The 26,394-nt window shown below is 36.4% G+C and overlaps 1 protein-coding gene across 3 annotated transcripts in view; it reads left to right on the top strand.

Annotated features, from left to right (window-relative positions):
• The window catches only part of PHTF2 (putative homeodomain transcription factor 2), a 118,915-nt gene that overhangs the window by 67,346 nt on the left and 25,175 nt on the right, over positions 1 to 26,394 (top strand). For 2 of the 3 annotated variants that reach the window (XM_059396966.1, XM_059396965.1), the window contains exons 4-9: positions 2,846 to 2,915; positions 3,499 to 3,657; positions 10,047 to 10,212; positions 11,132 to 11,296; positions 21,490 to 21,676; positions 23,539 to 23,694. In XM_059396966.1, coding sequence (XP_059252949.1) covers positions 2,846 to 2,915; positions 3,499 to 3,657; positions 10,047 to 10,212; positions 11,132 to 11,296; positions 21,490 to 21,676; positions 23,539 to 23,694 — 903 coding nt within the window. The remainder of the gene's footprint in view (positions 1 to 2,845; positions 2,916 to 3,498; positions 3,658 to 10,046; positions 10,213 to 11,131; positions 11,297 to 21,489; positions 21,677 to 23,538; positions 23,695 to 26,394) is intronic. The other variant, XM_059396967.1, reaches the window with a different exon arrangement.

Genomic DNA, 26,394 nt, shown 5'->3' with positions numbered 1-26,394 from the left:
CTTTTGTGTTTAAAATCATTAATGTTAGATGATATATCAGTGAAGTTTTTCTTTGCTTTTCTTATTTTAAACTCTCTAAATATTCTGATATGTTACCATGAAGGTGAGTTTTATCAAAGCTGGCAATTAGAAAAAAATATAATAAATAGTTAAGTGTCTGACTCTTGATTTTTGGCTCAGGTCATGATCTTAAGATTGTGAGATCGAGCCCTATGTCAGTCTCTGCTGGGCATGGAGCCTGTTTAAGATTCGCGCTCTCCCTCTCCTTCTACCTCCTCCTTCCCCTGTTCATGTGCACATACTTTCTCAAAATAAATAAATAAATAAATAAAACCGGCAGTTGTGCTGTGACTCTACAATGTAGCTCAAACTAAAGTTTTAAAAAAATATTAAATAGGAAATGAACCACATATGAAAGAGGTCAAGAAGAATGAACATGTTGAAAAACAACACAATTGCATAAATCAATTTAATTTACTGTTCCTCTCATAAGAACTTTAAGTTCTTGAAACAACCTGATAAAAATTTTAGGTATACAGCAGTAAATTAAGCTTCAGATTTGTCATAAAACATTGGCAATAAGATTATTTTCAAATTATGTGAAAAAATAATGTATAAAAGAAATAAATCAAAATATGTAGTACTGTTAAAAATGTTGGCAGTAATAAAGGTTAAATCTCAAATTTCATACCAAATTTAAATAGCTCTCTATTAATGAAATTTTGTTTTTACACATATGTATTATTAGAATTGCTTTTCCAGTTTGCAAAATACTGGGGATGATTCATAGTTTGCGAGCCACTCTATCATGAATTAAAATGGGAAATAAAGTACAGATGCAGTCAGGTCTCTTTAATTCACAGGAGTTATGTTCTATAAAGTCAGCATGAACACTGAATTAGCAGATACTGACCATTTCTCCACCTCTAGTCACACTTTATCAAGTGATCAGTACATATCCTTGTTTTATGTATGTTTCTGTTGAAAGACACCGTATTTAATAGATGTTGTTGCTACATTAACAACTGAACTCATGGCCAATGACACTGTAACTCAAGCCCAAACATAGCTCATCTAGCACACATCTTCTCAGTGAGGCACATCACAGCCTTCTTTACACGTAGGAACACTAGACCACTAGACCGCACTTCAGTACTGTGCTTGAGGTCCATTTTTAAACAACAAAATTACCAACAAGAAGTACAAAAAAAGCAAAACCCAGCATGAAATTGACTGTGAAAAGGATATTTATTTTCAGCATGAGAGCTGAAATAAGAAGGCAGATTGTTGCCTTGTTTGACTGCAGCTGGGAGTGTGTGCACTCACACACTTTGGGTGACTCAAATTTTTTGCCACTCTTAACTTCGTGCATATCTGCAAATGACTGCAAAAGTGCAGCAAATATTGATTTGGGAATAAAATAAATTTGCAAATAAAGAATCTATGAATATGAGGACCGACTATATATAAAACTACCATGACTATGTCTTCTATCCTCTTTTTTTCTCTTGTTTTTGTACCTCTTGAGTAGTTTCCAACTTCACATGGACAGACTATTTGAAAGGGTTCAACAGTTCATTGCTTCTTGATTTCAGGGTGCATTTGGTTTAAACATCTCAGTTAATTCTGAGCTCAAGTAGTCTCCTCTTCTTTGTTTTGGATGCAAACAGTACTTAACTAAATTTTTACCTTAGGGGTCATCGTTTTTTGGATCAGGACCAAATAGAATTTACTGCTCAGTTACTTGATTAATTGAAGGAATAGTAAACAAATCATCTAAACACCGTGTCTCATATCTCAGCACTTGGCTTCTTGGGGAATTTAGCCTAAGCCCTTCCAATTCTTAACATCCTACTTTTAAGTTGTGTGTGTGTGTGTGTGTGTGTGTATGTGTGTGTGTTCGATGATTTTGATCTCTACCCTTATTCCCATTCTGTACACTGGTGGCAGAAACTTAACCTTAGTGTTCAATAATTCCGAGTTTAAACTAATTAAATTTGTGACTTCCGCTTTCACTTCCTCCTTCGCCTGGGCATGGCGTCTAAGTTCTAAGGTGACTAGGTGGTATCGTGGTCTCCTTAGTGGTTGGCATGTGAACATAGTGGCGATCCTGAGGTATGCATCATCCTCTCTGGGTCTCAGCTAATACCACCCCCACGTTGTTGGCATCAGCTGAGAAGTCTGCATCCCTGTCTGTCCCCAGCTTTGTGAGCTACTGCTTCCTGCAGCAGCATCCCCAGCATCACCCCTGAGGGCCTCTCAGGGCCCCTGCTCCCCCAGCCAGCCTCAACATACTCTCCTGTGCAAACCTGGGCTCACACAGTCTCATGGACCGTCTCAGACTGCACATCCAGATTGGGTTGTAGTGATAGTCGTTCTAGAATTTTGCTTTCAGTAATAAACAGCCCTCCCCTGTCCACACATCCCTAAATTGATCCTTTTGGGAAATAATAAAATGTATTAAAATACTATACTTATGTTCCAGTTGTAACAAAGATGTCGTGTTTTATATTTTTCTCCAGTATATTCCTTAAAGTTTTTTTTAGTTGAAATCTTTAGAATTTGATTATTTTTTATTAGCCTGGATTTTAAAATACATCTATTGAATTCCAATACTATTTTTTTATTGAGGTATAATTGACATATGAGATAATATTACTTTTAGGTATTCAGCATGATTCCATATTTGATATTTATATATGTTGAGATATGTACGTATTGAGAAATGATACCACAATAAGTAGTGAACATCCATCCCCATACCCAGTTACAAAGATTTTTTTTTTCTTGTGATAAGGACTTCTAAGATCTACTCTCTTACCAGTTCTACTTTAATATATTGTAGGGTTTAAGGAATAAACCAAAGAAAACAGCACATGTGAAACCAGACCTCATAGATGTTGATCTTGTAAGAGGTGAGTCTTGAATAAATTGAAGCTTAATGCAATTAGAAATTGACCTTGAAGGAAGAGAATTCAAAGTGGGTTAGATATATGTTTGTAGGAATAAAAGCAATGTGAGTGTAAGTGAAGGCAGGACTTGTACAAGAAAGGGATAATGGAGGTATTTAAATACCATTGACTAGTCTTTACTCCCACTAAAGATCGGTCTAAGAAATAATAAAAAGAAAAGAAAACCAGCTTGCGTTTGCCTAGCAAGCTATATGGCTTGGTTATAAAAATGAAAGTAACTTTTTTTTTTAAAGTAACTTTTAATTCCTAATTGAAACTGACATTTGAACATTGTCTTATATTTATAAAATATGTGGGAGAAATTCTGTTATTTCAGTTAAAAATTGTTTTTTTTTTCAGAGTACCTGAGTTAATATGATAGCATGAAGAATGTTTTTAAATGCGTCTAATACCCAAAATTGGGCATTTCTCATAGTGTAATGCAAAATAAAATTAGACATAGTTTTTCTTCAGATATTGAAATTTTTTCTCAAAGGAAATTAAAGAATGATAAATGTACTATGTCATTTTATTTTACTTTTTCCAGGGTCTGCATTTGCAAAGGCAAAACCTGAAAGTCCTTGGACTTCTCTGACTAGAAAGGGAATTGTTCGAGTTGTGTTTTTCCCCTTTTTCTTCCGGTGGTGGTTACAAGTAACATCAAAAGTCATCTTTTTCTGGCTTCTTGTCCTTTATCTTTTGCAAGGTATAATTAAGTGATAGAAATTCATTTTGCTTTTAACTTTCAGGGTGTTATGTATTTAGAGTTACTAAGGCTTTTTTAAAAAACACGTACTAATTATACTAAGTGTGAAGATACACATTGATTGTGATATTTCATTTAATAAAATATAGCTGGTTTGGTATTAAAAATGTTTGAAAAAACAAAGCAGTTATTTTCCAATATAATTTAATGAAAATTAGAATCTGTGGATGGCTAAAGAAAAATACAGATTGAGAGGTATTTAACCATTAGAAAGTCTCTTCAAATACACATACATACCACATATACCTACCACCAGTCTTTTTTATACAAGCTGTATGAGTTCATTTTTCCTGTCTCAGCCATGGTTTCTTATTTCTTTTAACCATTGTCTTCTGAGACTATCCTCATTCCATACGGAGAATCTGTACCCCATTTTCTGAGTGCTCTTCAGATTCTCGTTTAATTCTCACAACCACCATGCAGGGAAGTACAGGTTCTGGTGTTCCACCTGACAGAAAGGGATCTGAAGGACCTGAGGGTTCAAAGTCACACAGTCTGCAGGTGCAGGAGAGTCTATATTCAAGTCTAAGCAGTCTGTCTGCAGAGCCACGTGCTCAACAGTCCCAGTATGCTGCCTACCAGCACGGACGCACTTGGGTGCCGAGTCAGAGCCACAGCATATAATGCATAATATATGATGCTGGAGAGCGCTCGGAGGCCTGAGGAAGACACCACTCACATCCCTGTGCTCTAATAAAAACAGTGATTTTAATTTAGTGGTTATCCTTTCAGTCATTCTAATGTCTTGCTTTTTTAAAAACATGATTGTAATCCTGAATGATTGTTTAAATATGTTTTATCAACAAACTCTTAAGTAAAAAGGTAAATATCTTTTCTTTTTTCAGATAAATGTCTTAAGTAAATGAAAATGTAATAAAACCTATAGACATTTATTTAGGTAAAGTTGTTTCTTTTAAGCCAGGGTACATCTTATATACATGAAAGGGAGTAAACTCTGAAGGTTTGTGATTTTTATCAGTGGAGAGACTATGTGTGTGTTTCTAATTAAAGAAATAATAATATTCTTTGCAGAAAATTTAGAAAATGTAGGAAATTTTTTTTTTAATTTACCTACCCAAAATCTTTTTTTTTTTTTTATAAAGATTTTTATTTATTTATTTGACAGACAGAAATCACAAGTAGGCAGAGAGAGAGATTGGAGGAAGCAGGTTCCCTGCCGAGCAGAGAGCCCGATGCGGGGCTCGATCCCAGGACCCTGGGATCATGACCTGAGCAGAAGGCAGAGGCTTTAACCCACTGAGCCACCCAGGTGCCCCTACCTACCCAAAATCTTACCTTTCAGTTTACTTTGCAACATTTTTAAATGTTGAGATTAATCTGTATAAAAATCTATATTTTTTTGCCTTATGTCATCATAAGTATCAGAGTCTTAAAAATACATTTTAAATTATTGTAAAATATTCTGTGCTGTATCAGTGTTGGACATGTAAGCTTTTTGCTATCTTTTGCTATTATAATGACTAGTTTCCATTGTAACTAGAGGGCATATATTGTGTCTGAAATTTACTTACTGGCTTGTCTATGTTAAATAAGGAAGACAGGTTAGATGAGACATGAAAAAGATATTTTTCATTTCAGAACCAAAGTTTGACATTGTAAGTGTTCCTAAGTGGTGAACACTGAATATTCTCCTACTAAATAAAAGAAGTGATTTAACCTGCTTCGAGTCACAGCCAGTGACAAAATGATATCAGCCTTAATGACCCCAGGAATCTGCTGGTACTGCTCGAAACCCCTGTGCCTACACATTTTTGCATAGAAAAGTATGGTGCAGTGCTCTGAATTACCTTATTCTCTATCCCACCTTTCTCCTAAGAAGTAGAAGGAATCATGTGCAGTCAGATTTGGTTTTGTATAACTTTGTATAGTTTTTTATTTCAATTACATGCCTTTTAAGTATCTCAGCTATGTATTCTCGACTCCATTTATGCTTTTTGCTTATGTCATTTCTCACCCAGATTACTGCCAAGAGCCCTTATATCTTCTACCTTCTGTCCTTTTACCTTTTAAATTGGAAATTCAGACTAGCCACTTAAGGTCTAAATCTCTTCCTAGTTATTGTTGCCTTTAAGAGGAAAACCACGTTTTTAGTCTGTCCCTTGTTGAATCTCTCCCCAGGTTTTACCAGGCTAAATTAGCTCTTTGCTCTTTCTTTTTTGTGTTGTTTGTGGGGTGTGTGTGTGTGTGTGTGTGTGTGTGTGTGTGTTTTAATTCTGTCTGCCTTCTGTCTGCCCCTTTCTTTGAGTAGCCTTCTTCCCTTATATTTACCTAATCTGCATCTACTTGTTTTCTCAGTTAGACTAGGCATCAGGTGCCACCTTCTTTGAGAATCCTTTCCTATCCACCCTCCCAATATATAGCACTCTTCATAGGTATTGTATTAGTCTGCTTGGGCTGCCCTAACAAAATACCATAGACTGTGTGGCTTAAGCAGCAGAGATTTATTTTCTTACAGTTCTAGAGTCTGGAAGTCTGAGATCAGGGTGGCATCAGATTGGTGTCTGGTGAGGTCTCTCTTACTGACTTGTGGATGGCGGCCTGCTCACTGTGTCCTCACATGGTCTTTCCGCTGTGTGTGAGCAGAGCAAGATCTCTGGTATCTCTTTGCCTTAAAAGGACAATGGCCCTATTGGACTAAGGCTCCATCCTTAGGACTTCATTCAACCTTTACTACATCCATATAGACACTGTAGGGCATCAACGTATGAATAGGGTGGGGGGCGTAATTCAGTCTATTATAGGTATTTTGTTTCTTTATGTGTCCCTCTTTTCTTCTAAATTGAGGAGAGGCAGTGAGCAGAGACTGTGGTCTTATTTGTCTTACTATTCCCAGTGCCTAACATCTGCCACTAAATCTCAAAGATTGACCTAAAAATTAAACTTTAGATATCTTATATTTCTAATGATTATCCCTAGAGTTCTGCTTGACCAGTATGTGAAATCCTGCCTTGGAACTTTCATGCCTAATAAAACATTTTGTCTTAGTTGAGTTCTTAGAGGAATCTGTAGAAGTACTGCCCACCAAAAATCTTTAGTAGTTCTGTCTAGTTCATTGGACTTCATTAAATGATCAAAAAGTATAACTTAACAGTATATAAGAGAAGTGAATGATTTCTTTGTAACCCTTCACTTAAAGGGGAACAACAGGTTGGAGGTTATACCAGAACCACTGTCTTAGGAACTGAGGCCATAGAAGGGATATGGATACAGGCACAACCAGGAAAAAAAAGGGGGGGGGGATAAAGTTGCTCCCTTGCCCCCAGCTTTTCCTGATGCAGATAAAGGAGGCAGGCTCCCAAAAGATAGAGAGACGTAAGGTCGGTCTGTAAAGTATAAAGGATGCTGAGCAAGCAAAAACAAGATCTCTTCTTCATGTGGCAGAATTTTATAGAATATAACAACTTCCTATTAAGATACAAAATACGGTTTGTTGGTTCCCAGCCCCACCAGAGGATGGTGTTGATAGGGCTGAAAGAATACAGATAAATAACCAGAAAGAGGTTATACAAAATCTAAAGTTTTTAAAGATGTTCTTGTCTGTGCCCAAAACTCAACCTCTCTTTTTTTTTTTTCTTTTTAATATTTATGTATTTATTTGAGAGGGAGAGTTGTGGGGGGAGGGGTAGAGGGAGAGAAAGAGAGAGAATGTCAGACTCCTTGCTGAGCATGGAGCCCAATGCCGGGCTTGATCCCAGAACCCAGGGATCATGACCTGAGCTGAAACCAAGAGTGAAGGGCTTAACCCACTGGGTCCATCCAGGCGCCCCAGGAAACTTTGAACCTTTCTTTCTTTTTCCTTTTTTTTTTTTTTCTTTTTAAGATTTTATTCATTTATTTGACAGAGAAAGAACACAAGTAGGGGGAGCAGCTGAGGGAGACGGAGAAAATCTGGGGTTTGAAACCAGGACCTTGGGATCATGACCTGAGCCAAAGGCAGACGCTTAACCCACTGAGCCACCAAGATGCCCTGAAACTCTGAACCTCTTAAGTTGCATTTGCATCCCCCTTCTTTTTAAAGGTAGTTAAGTTAATGATAGCAAGTAAAAGTACTATTTGCCAGTGTTAAGTACACATTCACTTCTGTAAGAAGCTTTTTTTTTTTAAAGATTTTATTTATTTGATAGATACAGATCATAGTAGGCAGAGAGGCAGGTAGAGAAAGAGAGAGAGGTGGAAGCAGGCTCCCCGCTGAGCAGAAGAGCCTGATGTGGGTCTCGATCCCAGGATTCTGGGATCGTGACCTCAGCCAAAGGCAGAGGCTTTAACCCTCTGAGCGACACAGGTGCCCCCAAAGTGTTTTGTATGTATCACCTCACATGAATTTATAGTACCTACATCCTATTTTATTGTACAAAAAAAATAAACCAAGGCTCAAAAAGGTCAAGGGATTTAACAAAGGTCACATCAGAGTTCATATTAAAAACAGCAAAGACTAGAGTTTTCAAAATTCTGGACTCTTATTACAGAACAAGCAGAGATTTTTGAGTTACATTCCTGGGTAATTCATAAAGATGATTGGCATTTTAAGAAATTTAAGTCTTTTTTTTTTCTTTGTAAAGGAACTTATTATTCAGGAGAACATAAAGCTGAGTAGTTGTGTTTATGATACCTTTTAACACATGTGAGGAGATGAACTGGTATTTGAAGCTTATATCTTGGTATGGTAGACCAGGATCCTTTCAGTTGCAGGTGGCAGAAACCAAATGCAAGGGGTGCCTGGGTGGCTCAGTGGGATGGGTCTCTGCCTTCAGCTCGGGTCATGATCTGGGGTCCTGGGATTGAGCCCCACATGTGGCCTTTCTGCTCAGCGGGGAGCCTGCTTCTCCCTCTCTCTCTGCCTGCTTCTCTGCCTACTTGTGATCTCTCTCTCTGTCAAATAAATAAATAAAATTAAAAAAAAAAACAAATGCAAGCTAGCTTTTGTAAAAAGTGTTGTTTTTGTTTATGCCGCTGATCATAAAAATTTTCCAAAAACCCAGAAAACTAGATAGACTACTACAAAAACAATAACTGGGATAGCTATTTATTCAGTTTGCTTGGGGCTGTCCAAGTGTCCAAATCTACTTGTGTTGTCCTTGTGCTTTTATTAACAACTCTCCTTTCACTCTCAAAAGAGTCCTGATTTACATGTTACATAGTCATTCTAAATAGCATATGCCCATCTTTTTAATTAAATCATTATATTTTAGAATATGTACTTAATATAGTTTGTTAAAGTAAATTATATAGATCATGATGTTTTACTCCTGAATACATCGACATGCATCTCTTCAAAATATGCACCTTACATAAGCACATTACAATAATCACAGCTAACAAAGTGCACAAAAATCTAATTTTCAAATTCTCCAATTATGCTGAAACAGAATTAGGATCTCATAGGCCCTGTGTTCAAGCATTTCTGGATCTAGCGGCTCACATGATATCTTCACTTTTTATACTGGTGATTTTATTCTCATTGTGCTGGTCTCATCTCTCTTAAGGAGGTGGCTGATGTGGCCCCTGGCAATTTCATATTTCCTTAGTCCTTACTGTTTGTGATGTGGGAGAAAGGCCTTTCTATCTACCTCTATTAATCCGTGAAAAAGATTCTGATTGGTCCTGCTAAGGTTACATGCCCATCTCATTATTAATTCCTGTGCCCACAATTAAGACCCTGGTAAGACTAGATAACACATCTGTCCCTAAAGTGGGAGAAATAAGACGATTTGATTGACAGATAAAGGAGGCAGGCTCCCAAAAGATAGACGTAAGGTCAGTCTGTAAAGTATAGAAGATGCTAAGCAAGCAAAAACAAGATCTCTTCTTCATGTGGCAGTCTTAGCATTGGTGAGTGTTTACTCGTTTCCCTGAAGAATTTACCCAAGTAAATTTATGTTGTTATTTCTGAGCAGATAAATCTCTATTTGAAAAGAAGCTCTTTATAGCCTTATTATACACCTATCATAGATTTCCTTGTTTGTAAAACAAAGCAATTACGTGCACTTGAGGTTAGTGTTTCTTTTGATTGTCTGTGATCTTATCAGGAATGCCCTTGGATTCATATGCAGCTGGTTTTCATTGCAGCATAAAAATGCTTTAGAGACTGTGTTGGATGTTATCTTGTTCCAGGAGTTTATTGCCGAATACTGTGGTTAGCTAGTGGCAAACAAAAAAATAGTCTGAAAGAGCTTGTCTGCAGTGATGTTTTTAACTAATTTAAAGTTAGAAAAATAATCTGGAAGAAGCAATGTTAATACAGTTTTTAACGTTTTGAAGAGGTGACTGTCAGATCTATAATTAAACATATTTTCTTTCCCTCTTTGTAGTTGCTGCAATAGTGTTATTCTGTTCCGCTTCTAGTCCACATAGCATACCTCTGACGGAAGTGATTGGGCCAATATGGCTGATGCTGCTCCTGGGAACTGTGCACTGCCAGATTGTGTCAACAAGAACACCAAAACCCCCTCTCAGTGCAGGGGGTAAAAGAAGAAGGTACTCTTTTAAAAGCAGCCTTTGTGTGGATTTGTGTAATTTGAATCTAGGATTGTTCTTGACTCAAATAAAATGTTATCTTATAAAGCCACTCTTCCATTAAATAGACCAGGAAGCTTAGCTACCAAATGATTTAGTTTATGTGTTTGCTTCAAGGCCATTATGAGACCACATACCTGTTTTTGTTTTCTTTCCTAAAGCTCATTTCCAAGGCACTTGATATTGTAGGGAATATATTAGCTGGAATTGCTGATAATTCCCTCTATTTACAAAATCTTGTACTTATAAGATACTTCAGCAAAATCAATAGCCAGGAAAAAAATTCAGCTAAATTCTGTTTATTAAATACTATTCGAAGTTGTTTAATATTGTCTCTTGATTAAGTAAGCGTAGCAAGTCTCTCTGGCCACTCAGCACAATGGAGTTCTGTTTAAGGGTCTTTTGGAGCAATTCCTCCTTTGAATATGGTTGCTAAGAGATTGCGACATTTGCAGTTTGGGGATGTTGAGATTTAAGCCCTTCTCCTGGTCAAAAGATAATACCGACACTAGATAAATAGCATTGTTGATCAGTTAGATTGTAATTCTCTCTGTCTAAATTTTTTTCTTTCTTCTTCTGCAGATAAGTGGCATTCAAATAGGGAAGAAATGCTTTGTAAAAATCTGTCCAATGATATCGTTACAACCTAATGTTCACTCACCTGTCAGTGTGAACAAGGAACAATAACCCAACATTTATAGAAGTTGCTCTTGAATATGTACCTTAATGTTGACGTTAACTTTTCTCCCGTTAATAACTGAATTTTATTGTGTATTAAAGTTCCTGTCTTTATATTTGGTCATAATTTTGAATGTGCTACCAACAGAGTGGTTGTTAACATTTTAAAGCCACCTTCTGCTCTTAATCTCTTCTGATCAAGGAAATTAAGAAAAGCAGCACATTTGGAAGTCCATAGGGAAGGAGATGGTTCTAGCACCACAGATAACACACAGGAGGGAGCAGCTCAGAGCCACAGTACCAGCACCTCTTACAGCGTGGGCACTGTCTTCAGAGATCTCTGGCACGCCGCTTTCTTTTTATCAGGGTTTGTATTTATTCAAGGCTTTATATGGCGTAGAGATGCACTGTCCCTTTTCCGGCACTTCAGTCTTAGGTAATATAATATTAATGACTTTAGCTATGATATTCCCATTATGGATTTTGTTTTGATAAATTATAATGCTATATATAGATAATGGAATAATAGAGACCATAAAGTTTACCTTGGAATCTGTGTAAATATACCTGTGTGAGCATGAGTGTATATACATCAAAGTATATCTAGTTGGGATTTCTTGATTTTTATTTATTATGTGATTTCTCAAGTACCACCTTACTTCTATTAAATTATTCTGTTTTTATCGGCACTATGGTCAAATTGGGCTTTTTGTATAGTTTGTATCACAGTAAACATTTACCAAATAGGAAAATGTAATTATGGCAAACTGCAAAAATAAACCTAACTCAGTCTTGTATTATTATTTTGAAAAGTTAATTCAGAACATTTCAGAGTTATTTTATTAGTTTACATAGACATGTAATAAATGTAAAAAATGTTAAGATGGTATGATCAAACTACTGAGTATACGGAGTAAAACCAAGTATAACAATAAAAGTTGCTAAGTTAATAAGTCAAGAAAAGGGATACTGCACATAACTATTTTGAACACTTTTACTAACTCCTCTCCTAATATAATTATTTCATCCCTTTGTGATTGTGCTTTTATGATCAAGTTTGTCTTATATTGGAAAATTAAGCAGTTGTATCCTGGGGTATTTTCATTGCTTGTAATTTTGAGGGAAATTGCACAAAAACCTAATAGTTTGAAATAACGTGGCATTAAATTGGATCCCTTGACTATTCCAACCACCTCTTCTTCATCCAGAAAAGATTTACGTTTTATTTTGTTGTATTTTGTTCTGAATTTGAATTGCATTGTTTTTTTTTCTTTTAATAAATAGCTCTCTTTTCTGACAGTAGGATATGATAATTTTATCTCTGCAAAATCAGTGTCTTACACACATATCGCAAGACTTTCTGATGAGATGAGCAGTTATAAAATAAATAGCACAGTGACTGTGTTTTGCTTTGGGGAATCATTTAGTTGTTTTGGTTGTCTTCTGTTACATAGCATTCAAAATGCCCCTAGATCAGTAGGTTTTAGTGCCTTTGGATTTCTGCTGTGTTTCTTTAGTCAAATGAGATTCACACTTCAATTTTCTTCCTTTGGGCTGTAGAATGACCTTGACTACCAGTCATTGATAATGTAATGGCTAAATCCCTTTGGATTTATTCTCTTTAAAGTGACAACTTTATAATCTAAATGTTTTTAAAGTTGTACTATTTTCAGCTGTTTCATTTGGAACTGGTTTGCTAGCATATGAATGAGAATGTTTTAAATATTAGGTACAAAAAGATCTTAAGAAAAATGTTAATTTTGGAAGTTCTAAATCGAGTTCTGAAATCTTGATGATGTCTTGTTCTTTCAAGTTTGGATAAGTTAGGCCTTAAACTGCAAGATCAGCTGAGACTTAAAATTGTTTCTGGTGATAATAAATTGAAAAGCTGGATACTTCCATTAAGGTATCTGAATTAGCATCACCCATGCAAAAATAAATGTATAGCCCCTCAGATGTCTAAGCTTTGTGTATAGTGTCTTTTGGTTTTCTAGATGTTAGGAAGAAAACTACTATTTTTACATCCTGTGTTTATAAGTTGGAAAGGCTCTATTTATAATTTCTAAGTACATTTCATTCTTAAGATAAAACTATTTTTTTAAACAAGACATGTTTCTCATTTGAAAAAAAATAGTATTTATGTAAAAGAACTCTATGAAACTAAGAAAACAAAGCCAAAGAAAATATCAATTTACAAAGATGTAGAAATCAACCATATATCCTAAGTATTTAGTACTTTAGTTTTAAAGAATTATAGTCTCAAATTAGCACAATTATAATATCTACTAAAAAGATTGAGTAGGAAGAATTATATCTAGATAGTATATCTCTTCAGCATAATACCTATTTCGGAATTCAGATACTGGTTTTTTTGCATGTCCTTTAGGATTAATTTCACCATCACAATATCACTGAAAAACAGTCAATATAAATTGACTTGGCAGATTAGAGACAGATGCCAGAGTAAAACCAGGCCACATGTTAACTCACATGCCTAACTGACCTAGCCTTTATTATTATTATTATTTTAAAAAGACTGGCGGGTATTTGGGGGTTGGGGGGAGTTTGTTTTTAAAAGATTTATTTGTTGTGAGGGGGAGTGGAGGGGCAGAGGGAGAGAGAATCTCACTTAAGCGGACTCTGTGCTGAGTGCAGAACCCAGCACTGGGCTAGATCCCATAACCCTAAGATCATGACCTGAGCGGAAACCAAGAGTCGGACACTTAACCAGCTGTGCCACCCAGGTGCTCCCTGACTGACCTACCTTAAATATTGCTGTCCCACTTAACCTCCATATTGAATGTATTTAACAATTAAATGAAAGTTAAAGATTTAATAAATTGGCTTTCTTCCCATAATGGAGTATACTATATAATGTAAGTAAGAGTGGTATGTAGTCCCACCATAAATTTTTGGTACAGGGATTAAAAATTTGGTTTTTAGTGACTGCTGTTTAAATAGTTCAGTCATTTAAACAGTAAACTAGGTGAGTCTGTCTCCCATAGACAAGGATGAAGACTTTGTAAATGTCCGTATATCCCAGATTTTTAAAAATAACTTATGCCACAACTAGATAACTCATTAATGTTGCTGTAGCCACTCTGTTTTAGAATTGGACTAGTTCTAGAACAGTTACGGGTACCATACATAAATCTGGTACATAATACATAATTTGTTGCATATCTCTCAAACTTAGCTGTTGTAGAGGATACATAGGGAAACATACAAACCCATAAGTCTTTGAAACTCTTTGTTAGCATATCTTCAAGGTGTATGCATAGCTGCACACAGATGTGATGGTAATATGTAGGCTCCTGTGTCGTTTTCTTATAACTGAGATGGTATGCATTCTGTTACTCTAGCCCCCCCCCCCCGCTCTCTTATAGAAGTGAGAGCAGGACTAGAAATTTCATACCATGTTTTAGAACAAGAGTTATTTGCTACTGTTAACTTTCCCCATAACCACTCTCTAATGTCCTTTAGTACTAGAAGGATGATCTTCAGTTGGCTCTATTGATATACCCCTGAGTATTTTCTAGAGCACCAATAAATACTCTCAGCTTCTTTCCCTGATGAGGTTTCTCAAATAGAAACATACTGGTTTTCTTGTTTGATACAATACATTTGAGATTTCACAAGCTAGTAAATTCTTTAAAAGTTATATTAACTCTTCAGTTAAAGTTTTCAATGTTGAAAAACACATCCAGCTTTATGATTTATTTATGGGCAGGTTGTACATTTATTTGCCTTTTTTCAGACAAGACCAAAATCATCATCCATCTCACAAAGGAACTACACTAATTAGACTATTTAAGTTTCTAAAAGTCATTTCCTCCTATGTGTATTTGCGACATAGAGCTATCCTTCCTGAATGGCAAGCATAATACTTTAAAGAAAATTCTTGGTCATGCCAAAGATTAAGGCAGTAGGCGAGTTATAGAATTAGCTCTGAAGTTATAAAACATGGCAAGCCTTAACCATGGTAGTGGAATTGCACATTGTTTCTTTGCAAATGCTTTTTGTTCAAAATCCAATGCAGGAAATACTTCTTCTATCACAGAATAAGTAAGATCACTGTAGATTTGTATATCTCCTGTTTTCAAGGCAGTACTCACTGCCCACATGCCTGTGACTCATGGTGTTTGGGTTGATCTAAGCAAAAATTGTTAATTCTGCTTTTACTAAATGAGTGTATTACATGCATTCAGTGTAGCTGTCAAAAGGTAGATTTTTTTGTGGATAATACTAAGAAGTACCATTTTTTTCTACACTGCAGTATTTTAATTCCTGATACTAGCTTCTCTCTACCCTGTTTTTAATTTAGTTTTATTTCATTTATTTTTTAAAACAGCCCAGTACAGGGCTTGAACTCATGACCCTGAGATCAAGACCTGAGCTGAAATTTAAGAGCTCAGGATGGATGTCTGACTGAGCCACCCAGGCGCCCTCTTCCCTGTTTTTTATTTTTGGTAGAGAATGATGATTTAGAAGTATATGCTTACTTTAAAACCAAAATGCTCTTCACCTTGCTTTACTTTACTTTTGTACATTTTTAAAAGTTGATTTAAACGAAGTAGCTTCCCTTTAAAAAATAGTCTAATTAGAATTTTACAATATTAGTATTTTAAGTAAATCTCTCAGTCCCACTGCCTTTCCCTAGTATCTTTATGCTCTAAAACAAGGGAATGGGTAATTAAACATCTGAGTCTTGGTAACCTATGTTCCTTTTGAGAAATAAATATTGTTCTGTGAGGTTCTTCATTTCAGCTGTTAATGTCACTATGAGCGAAGCAGCACTAGACACCACCCAGAGCAGTCATGGGCTTTAACCCTCTTTACCTACATTAATTGGAATTTAGCTCTCCCAGCTCTTTGTCCTTTCAGCATTTTCCCTATGCTCAAATCTAGAATGTCCCAATCAGGTACAAATCAGTTGTACTTTAGAGAAGATACGATTTTATTTTTAAATAATTTCAAACTTACAGAAAAGTTGAGAGAGCAGTGCAGAGAACTCCCACATGTCTTTCACTCAGAGACCCCATTTAAATTCTGCTGATTGTCCCTATTAATAGCCTTGTTCCTTCTCCAGAAGCTCTAATCTGGGATCATGCGCTGCATATAGTGGTCATGTCTCTCTAGTCTCCTTCATTCTGGAGCAGAATCAGCCTTTACTCAATTATATGGTTTTCACATTTTTGCACAAAGTCCCTTAATTTGGGTTTATGCCCCTGGTCAGGATCAGATTCCCTAGTGACTTGTGAGTCTGGAACGTGCTATCTCTTCCCAACTCCTAGGTCCACATTATCAGTTGGTAGTTGAAATTGGCCATGGTGGGGTTATTTACACCATGGAAATCAGGGAACACCACAGACAAGGAAGGACTTTTTACCTCTGGAGAGCTAGTTATTTAACAATTAGCAGCGTAATACTGAGTTAGTAGTGTGATGTTTCTTCATGAAACCCAAGTTATGCAAATTTGGCAGGAATATCATAGAAGTGATACTTAGTTCTTCTCATTGCATCCTATCAAATGGCAAACAACATAAAATTTGTCCCCTTACTGGTATTTACATTAATCACTTGATTAATGGAATATCTGCCAGATTTCTCCATTGTAAATTTGTTTTTCCCTTTATCATCAACAAATGTCCTGTGTGGAGACACATTAAGATTATAAAAAATAACTCATTCCTCATCCCACCTTCACCTTCTAGTTTTAACATGCATTGATGATTATTACCAGAATTATTGCTATGATGGTTGCCAAGTGGTAATTTTTTTTCTAACTCCGTCATTCCTTCTGCATTTATTGGCATTTTTCTGTAAGGATAAGCTTTCCCCTATTTATTTACTCATGGATTTCTATTTTATTCAATTTATTAATGTCATTATTCATTTTGATGATCAGATTGGCCTAAATTGGCCAATGGAACCCTTTGAGCAGTTTGTCTTTTTTGATTTGTCCCTTTCATTCTTTGTTCACTTTCTTTCTTTCTAGGGCTGCACAATGTTTTAGGTTCAGTTTATCCTTCCTCTGCCTCAGCCCTGGAGTCAGTCATTTCTTTGAGGAGGGTGGTAGAAAGAGAGCAAGGTAGAGAGCGAGAGTGCCAGAAGTGCTTATTGCTGTTGCAGTGTTACTACTTTTAGATCTTGGGGCTAGAGCTAGGAAGTTTGTGTGTGTGTGTGTGTGTGTGTGTTCCTCTACATTTATATTTACCTCCGTATTTAGATGTATTATAAGCCATGGATTTGCAGTGATAGCTCCAGTTCAAATACAGTACCTCAAAGTTCATTTGAACTTTGTCCTTCTATCTTCCTTCTCTACCACTGAAAAACATGGTTCCCATTTGTCCTCCATATTGATTCAGTTAATCTCTGGATGTAGCCCCTTTCCAACCCCATCGGGCTGCGCCTGACACCTTGCCTAAACTTGTCTTCGAAGCAGGCACCATTCTTGGTTGTTGCTAGGTTGCCCTTGCCGTGCTGTGGCCACGGTTCTCCTGCGAGAGGTATTACTACCAGCTATAGCCACCTGCCTCAATTTGTATTTTGAGCTACTTTGTAAACTCTGAGGGTGGTATGTATATTTAGTATTTTCTTTGTCCTTTCAGCTTGGTTTGCAACTTACCTGCATTTTCTTGAGAAAAATCAGCAAGAAAAACCAACTTACTGTTCACGCCTGGGAGTGTCCTGTGTGCTTTGAGGAGATAGGAAAGAAACAACCCAGAGGAGACTGCAAGTAGGCAGAGATAAAGAGAGGAGGGGAGATAGCTGAAAGGTGTGTGCAGTGGGTACTACTAGGGCTTACCAGTCTTGACTCCTGTAATGAAGGTGCACATTCCCCTTACAAAATCCCTGAAGCAGGACTTACTACTGATTCCATGCCCTTTTCACAAGGCCCTTATCTTTTTGCCCTCTAGGGTTCTGGTTCACTCTGCAAGTTTTCAGCCACTTTTTCTACTCTGATTACTAGCCTCCGGGGAATGTTTTAAACTGCCTAGTGATCCTAACAGGTTTCCTAAGCCCTTGAGGTCCAGCATTTCTGTCCTTCCTCCAAAATACGTTTCTCCTCTTGCCTATTCCCATTAATGGTTCTACCAACTTTCCAGTCTTCTTTTCCCTTGTTCACCTCCTTTCCCCCATTTTTCCAGTCCAGTGTAATTTCCAAGAATCTTCACAGATACCTTTCCAGCGCACGCCTTCTCTGTCTTTTGAGTTTCTCACTTCTTTGGGAAATCAGGAACTTTACCTCCCTTGGTCTTTTTCTACATCTGCATGTTGTACAATGTTCAAGCCCAGTGTAATTTCCAGGAAACTTCATAGATACCTTTCCAGCACACGCCTTCTCTGTCTTTTTTTTTTTTTTTAAATAATAAATTCTTTTTTTTTCTTAAGATTTTATTTATTTATTTGACAGAGAAATCACAAGTAGGCAGAGAAGCAGGCAGAGAGAGAGGAGGAAGCAGGCTCCCCGCTGAGCAGAGCGCCCGATGTGGGGCTCGATCCTGGGACCCTGAGATCATGACCTGAGCTGAAGGCAGAGGCTTATCCCACTGAGCCACCCAGGCGCCCCAACGCTTTCTCTGTCTTTTGAGTTTCTCACATTTTTAAGATATTAGGATCTTTACCTCCCTTGGTCTTTTTCTACATCTACACATTACACAAAGTAATGGGGATAATTAGTAGTTGGTGTTTTTATCACTTTTTATTTTGTTTTATTGTTTTTATTTCTTTTATTACAGAGAAAAGGTACAAGTTTTCTCTATACCTTTTATTTTCTGTTTTTGCCCTTCCTCCTCTCTAATCCATTTTCCTCCTTCCCTGTGCCACTGTTTTTTGGTTTTGTTTTTTTAAAAGATTTTATTTATTTATTTATTTGACAGTGAGAAACATAGCAAGAGAAGGGACCACAAGCAGGGGTTACAGGAGAGGGAGAAGTAGGCCTCAGGCTGAGCTGGGAGCCCAATGCGGGGCTTGATCCCAGGGTCCTGGGATTATGACCTGAGCCGAAGGCAGATGCTTAACGACTGAGCCACCCAGGCGCACCTCCCTCTGCCACTTTTAAGTGGTCTTTGTTCTGTGGCTCTTTCCCTTGGTCTTGCCATGTCTCTTAGGGTTATATAGAAAGAAAAGGGTCAGAAGACAGGACTTCTGAACCTTGGAACTCTGTTGGGATGTGTTCTGAATTATCAGAAAGCATCAGAGTTCTGTGAAGCATGTAGGAAGTGAGGTCTGTCTGTTCCCTTTAGTAACCTTGCAGGAGAAGGTCAGAAGGGAGGGGGTCTGTTTGCATAAAACAAAAGCTTTCTAGGCTTTGATCAGTGTGTGAAGAAGAAATCCTATCAGGGACTATCCTCAGAATTGGGGGATAGGCAGTTGGAGGTGGTATAGAGAATATAATTAACCTCATGGTCAGAAGGTCTGTATTCTAGTGCTAGCTTTGCCTCTAGGTGGTTGTGGGACCTTACATAAGCTGCTTAGACCTCTTTATATTTCTGATCCATTGTTTCCAAAATGACCATTTAGAATAGGTGAGGTCTACGGTCCTATACAGTTAAAGATTCCAGTAGGACTGAGTAACTCTAGTGTTAAAGGTAATTCTCTTGTGCATTTTTTTTTTTTAAGATTATTTATTTATTTATTTGAGAGAGTGGGAGCAGTTGCAAGCATGGGTGGGGAGAGGGGCGGAGGGAGAGAGCTGCAGACTACCCTCTGAGCAGGGACTTCCCCCGCCCTCCCGCCCACCACCACCCCTACTCGGGCTCATCCCAGGACCCTGGGATCATGACCTGAGCCAAAGTCAGACACTTAACAAACAGAGTTCTTTTCTGAGTTTTGAAACTTTTGTTTTTTTGACTTGTATGAAGGCAATCTACTAATTTTTTTCCTTGCAAAATGGATACTCTGCAGAAAATTCAAGGAGATTTATTTAAGTAAAGTTAAATGCAACTGCTTTTCAATAAATTTCATGATACACTTAATCTGCATTGAGCACATTTTCATTTTGTGTGGGGCTTAAACTGTATTTCTACTAACCATTTCTTTTAGATAGCTATTCTTTGACCCACTGTAGTCTCTGAAGAAGACCCCTCCAGCTTTAGCCTATTAATCAAAATGTCTTATTTATTACTTTCCATGCTGTATTTTGTATATCAAAAAAATTAAGTTCCTATAAATGAAGAATATCATTTGTAGCCTTTTAGGTAATTAATGGCTACATGATAGTACTATTTTTTTCAGGACTATTTCAGTGGGTGAAAGAAGTTACTTCTTTATTTTTTTGGTTTTCTTCATTTCTACTTCTTCCATTATTTAGAAACTTATATTATAAAATTTTCCTTTTCTTTCATATTTTTATGTTAGAGTAGGTCCTATAGCTCCTTTGTACACTAAAATGAATTTATCAGATATATATATATATATATATATATATATATATATATATACTAAAAATATTTGGGTAAATGGAAGTGTTAAAGCCAAGTTAAACCACTAACTGCAAATTAATCTAATTATAGAAACTGTGTTTAGGGGCGCCTGGTTGGCTCAGTGGGTTAAGCCGCTGCCTTCGGCTCAGGTCATGATCTCAGGGTCCTGGGATCAAGCTCCGCATCGGGCTCTCTGCTCAGCAGGGAGCCTGCTTCCCCCCCCCCCCGCCTGCCTCCCTGCCTACGTGTAATCTCTGTCTGTCATTTAAATAAATAAAAACTTAAAAAAAAAAAAGGAAACTGTGTTTATTTTTTATTTTTTAAAGATTATTTATTTATTTATTTATTTAACAGACAGAGATCACACGTAGGCAGGGAGGCAGGCAGAGAAAGAGGAAGGGAAGCAGGCTCCCCACCCGGCAGAGAGCCTGACACAGGGCTTAATCCCAGGATCCTGAGATCATGACCTGAACTGAAGGCAGAGGCTTTAACCCACTGAGCCACCCAGGTGCCCCAGAAACAGTGTTTTAAATAAAACGTTACAACACATTGTTACCGTAATAAAACTGGCAAAATTTTGTTCATAGATTTTGCACAAAGACCAAGTGATTTTGACCATGAGTCGTTTGGTAAGTTAGGGCATGTCTCTTAGAATTGCTATTTATTAAGACTTAAAAACCTATCAGGTAAGCTGACTGAGATTTACATTGTACATTGATTTACAATTATTGATTTATTTTATATGATAAGTATTATATTTCTTTTTTTTAAAAGATTTTTTTATTTATTCATTTGACAGAGATCACAAGTAGGCAGAGAGGCAGGCAGAGAGAGAGGAGGAAGCAGGCTTCCCCGCTGAGCAGAGAGCCTGATGAGTGGCTCGATCCCAGGACCCTGAGATCATGACTCGAGCTGAAGACCAAGGCTCAACCCACTGAGCCACTCAGGCACCCCTATAAATACTATATTTCTAAGTTACTTATTATAAAAAAATAAGGTAGCCATTAAAATTCTGAGAAATAACTACCAGATTTATAACTACCAGATTTAATTATTAACATCATAATTTCTCTCAGTAACGCATCTAAAATAAGGTCCACATAACATGCTTTTGCAATTTTTTTCTTTTTAGATCAAAGAAAGCAAAGAATTCGATTGATAAATCAACAGAGACTGACAATGGCTATGTATCCCTCGAAGGGAAAAAGACTGTTAAAAGCAGTGAGGAGGGAATCCAAAGCCATGAACCTCCATGTGAAACTGTTCGGCCAGAAGAGGCAGCCTGGCACCCAGGAACACTGAGGAACATTCCCAGCAAAGTAAGTGTGATTTTTAAAATAGTTTGCTTGTATTAAGGAGGGCACGTATTGCATAGAGCACTATATGTTATATACAAACAATGAATCTTAGAACACTGTATCAAAAACAAATGATGTATTGTATGGTGACTAACATAATAAAAGAACTAGAAAGGTAAATAAAACACAGGTTTGAACACACACCAAAAAGATTAAAATAAAAATAAAAGTTTGCTTGTATGATTTTACATCAATGAATGGAAAGTGACTCAGACATTGGAATCACCTTTGAATTCTGTATTTGCTCCAGAATTTATTCTGTGAGCCATTACACATCACACTGATAAAACTGGAAATCAAATAAAGTTACATGAATAAATTTGATTTCCTGTGTAACATGGCATCTTCTGAATTGATTGACGCTCCAATTTTTCCAAAATGCTAAGGCACTTTATAATTTATAGTTGATGTTTGTTGAACCTTGTCTTCTCGTTCCTCATTTGTGAGTGTGTGCGAATTTGTTTAAATGGAACATCTACATTACTTTAGAAACTGAACTAGAAATCTGACCTTTCATTCTTATTCCCCATAAGAAAATACTACTTTGTTTTTTCCTACCTTCATTACCTTTGGGGTCAACACATTTGTTTTTAATTTGGAAAAAAAAAATCTTATTGAGGATATAGTAGTTAAGAATAACAACTATTTGTTTACTTTTCCAAAATAGTAAAGATATCCTGCATTTATCGTAACAAAGCCTAATGCAGTATCATCTCTGTCTTTGTTTCATTGAATTTTTTGGGTTAAATAGTTTTTTCTTTAAAAATCTTACAGTAAATTGGGGCGCCTGGGTGGCTCAGTGGGTTAAGCCTCTGCCTTCGGCTCGGGTCATGATCTCAGGGTCCTGGGATTGAGCCCCATGTTGGCTTTCTGCTCAGTAGGGGAACTGCTTCCCCTTACCTCTCTGCCTACTTGTGATCTCTCTGTCAAATAAATAAATAAAATCTTTAAAAAAAAATAATTGAGTAAAAAAAAAGTTGTGGACAAATTAAAAATGTTTCTGTTAACATGTAGAAATGTGAGCATGAACATTTGTGTTGATTTTTCAATTTGAGTGAAGTATGTGCTAACTACTTGGCAATCAATACATGTGTTTTCATTACCGGTAGCTATACAATCAATAGCATGGGGCTGCAGTGAAATAGAACCCCTTACTCTGATTTTAGATTTTTGAAGCATTTAGCTCTCTGATAATGTGAGCCTCACATCAGTATCATCACTCAACAGATTAGTTTTAGTCACACAGCTTTCAGACACATTTTCAGCTATTTGTTACCTAATAAAGTTATATGAGAGCAACATGAAAATATCAATAAAACTTAAGCTCTGGGGCTCTCAATTTCAGAATTTCCAAAATCTGGATGTCTCATACAAATTGATATGCACATAATGTTGTCTGTGTTACATATACAACTCCACTTCTTCCTGCCTTGTGTCATTATTAAATCACTGAAGGCATTTGGGGTTTGTAGAAATAGTGTAATTAATTCATCTCCTTTTTCTCAGCTTCTTTTAAGTGGTCTCTTTTCTATTTTTATCCTATTTTATATACTTAATTTTCTAAGCTATTTCAGATCCTTTCCTGAACAGAAATGTTATAGGACAGTATTTGACAAATGGCTGTTGAATTATTCTTAAAGTTAAAATAACAGTATAGTCACTAATGTAAAACGTTTTTAAAGAAGATCAGGTAATACTACTCACTTTCAGGTTTTTGAAGATATTTGAAGGTGTACCTGCATATACGTATAATTTAATATTTTACAGTTTTAAAGTTACAGTCATAAATTACCAGTAATTCTCTTTGTGTACTCCCAACTTAGGATACTCAAAGGACAATAACAAATGTCTCTGATGAAGTCTCCAGTGAGGAAGGTCCTGAAACAGGGTACCCCTTACGCCGTCATGTGGACAGGACTTCTGAGAGCATTCTTCGGAACAGAAAGTCACACCATTATAAGAAACATTACCCTAATGAGGTATATACTTTATCCTTATGTATATGCAAACATACCTATTTTATGAGTTACTAATTTACAACTTCTTTCAACAACTGAATATAATTATCAAAGTAAATATTTCCCATCAGTATCAATTATCTTGTTATATTTGTTATATGATCTGGATTTATAGAGTAACAGTTTTAGATTTAGGTATTACACACATGACAGAGTGCTACACATTTGTATTCATTTTGTGCAATATCTCTAAAGACTCATACTTCAGTTTGTTTACTTTTAAAGAGAGCCATCCTAGAGAGACACTTTGTGAACTCCTGTGTTAGTCTTTTTCACAATTTGAAAAGCTTTATAGCTTCTGGATCATAGAGTTATTCTAAGTGACTTTCTTCATGTTACTATCACTAGTTATTAAGTCATCCATTCTATAAAATTCAATTCTTCTTTCTTCTTTGATTCTGTCTTTATTAATATTTGTTTTTCTCTAAACAGTTTTATAACTTTATCACGTCTCTTGAAGTTATCACATCTCTTGAAACCGTTTCAACAGAAAAAGAATTTCATTCAAATGTATTTTCAGTTTTTATTCTAAGGACAGAACATTTCATTATCTCACTTGAAGGCAAATATCACTTATGACACTTTTTTGATAAACATTGCCTTCTCTTTTTAGATGGTATTAGAATTTTTTTTCTTGATGATGTAGGACATCATTTGAAAATGATCATTTGAAAAATCATATATTATGCTGTGCTGGAGTGTGAATACCTTGATTGTTTTAAGCTGAGAAGAGTTACTTGTTCTTCATACAATCTTCTCTGTGGTTGAATCTCTATGCAATCTTAGCGGTGACTGTGGCTGTGTTTCTTCTCTCAGTGGCTGCCATTAGACACAACTAATGCCACTGTGTCTGCTGATTGCCTTCACTGAGATCATCTGATATACTGTCCCCTGTTCCTTGTGAAATTCAGTCTTGTGAATTTCTCAGTCTAACACTAAGTACAGTCAGAAGCCAGTTTGTACTGGAAGGGATTTAGGAGGTCTTCACTCTCCTATAGATAAATTGTTTGGCTTTGGAGGTACTTTTCTCACCCCAGAATCTTTCCCTTCTTGGTTTGCAGCTATACGTTGAACTCTTGAGATTCTTGAAGGGCAGATCAGTATCCTACTGACCTTATCTCTTAAATAAATATGTTGCATAAAATCTTCTGGATTTTAAGCTAAGTAACACCGTTAATTAGCTAGTAGGCATTGATTGTTTTAAATCTTTTTTTAATGATGTAAAAGACTACCTAAAAATAAAACCTGGTCTTCAAATTCTTTATCTGCAAAGTAGGGAGCTTTAGACTAGAAAATATTTTAAAAGCTGCATTTCAGTTCAAGAAGATTTTGATTCTCCAATCAAGCTTAACCTCAGGGTATTTTAAAAAAGCAAAAGAAAAACTCCCTTGAAGAAGTAATATTGAGACAGGATAGAACAGTGTTGTAGTGTTTTTTACAACTTTATGTATTTATTATTCTGTTCACTTCAGATTACTGATGATATTTTTCCTTTAAGGGTGAGACACAAAGAAAGCATTTTGGAAGGCACTTTGTTTCTGGGTAGAACTTGTGGTCTTCACCATAAAATGACTGGTTAGGGCACAGCCATTTGTTTTAAGGCTCCCATATGTCAGTATCTATAGATATACTTTTAGGGATTTTTAGTTTTTTTGGAAGAATCATCCAATCTTCTGGTGGTGTGGGAATAGTAGATACTATACTAAGCAGCCATGGTGTTTGGCATCAAGGGGTTTGGGGGCATGAGGTGGTGATCTTGCCATTTAGTGTGTAGACTTTCACTTAACCCCCATTCCTTCTACCCCTCAACTCTCCCACCCCGACCCCTGCCCCAGTTTCTTCCCTTTTCTTCTATCTGCTGTGTATATCTGGTTGTCTTCTAGTCTTCTAGTCTCCTGGATGATGGTGGTGGAGTTATTTGATTATCTGGAATAAGAGGTATCCTGTGGAATTAATAACTTCCTTTAAGCATTTACCCTATTTCCTACTCTCTCCTGTTTTGTTTAACTCTACAAGTATCTTTCAGTTTTTGTTCCCTATTGAAACTTAGCTTTTCCTCTAATGGAGGTAGCATTTGTTGGGAAGCATCATGAAGAAACCATGGACTTGGACTCAGAACGTTTAAGTGATTTTGGAAAAATTGTTTAACTTCTCTGATTCTGTGTTTCTGTGTCTGTACAGTAGAGAGAGAAGACTGCCCACGTCAGATTCTTAATATTAAATAAGATTATGCACAATTGCCTGGCACAAAGCATTAATGTTATAAATTCTTATTCCCTTCAAATAATTTTTCTCCCCTTAATTCGATTATATGCTCAGTTTTAGCTATCTGTCTAAAGATTTAAAATAAGCAGACCGAACCAAATTAAATGAGCTGTTAACTTGGCTATTTTCTTTAATTCAAAAATTTCTGATTTTTAGCGAAATTCAAAGTGACCATTAATCACCTAAATGTTGCAGGCAAAATTCTGTTTGACATATAAGTGGTTATAGGTCATAAATTTTAGATTTTACATTTGTAAAGTGGCCCACTTATTAATCAGTATTTGGCAAGATACTTTTATAAAGAAAGATATTTCCTTATCCCTGAAATCACCCATTAGTTTCAGTTAAATAATCATGAGGCCTTTAATCTTGTTTTTCTGTATCTGATTAGCAAGT

Source organism: Mustela nigripes, chromosome 4 (assembly GCF_022355385.1).
Source record: "Mustela nigripes isolate SB6536 chromosome 4, MUSNIG.SB6536, whole genome shotgun sequence".
Taxonomy (NCBI): Eukaryota; Metazoa; Chordata; class Mammalia; order Carnivora; family Mustelidae; genus Mustela; species Mustela nigripes.
The sequence above is the reverse complement of the archived record's forward strand: the minus strand, read 5'-3'. Positions and strand labels throughout refer to the sequence as shown.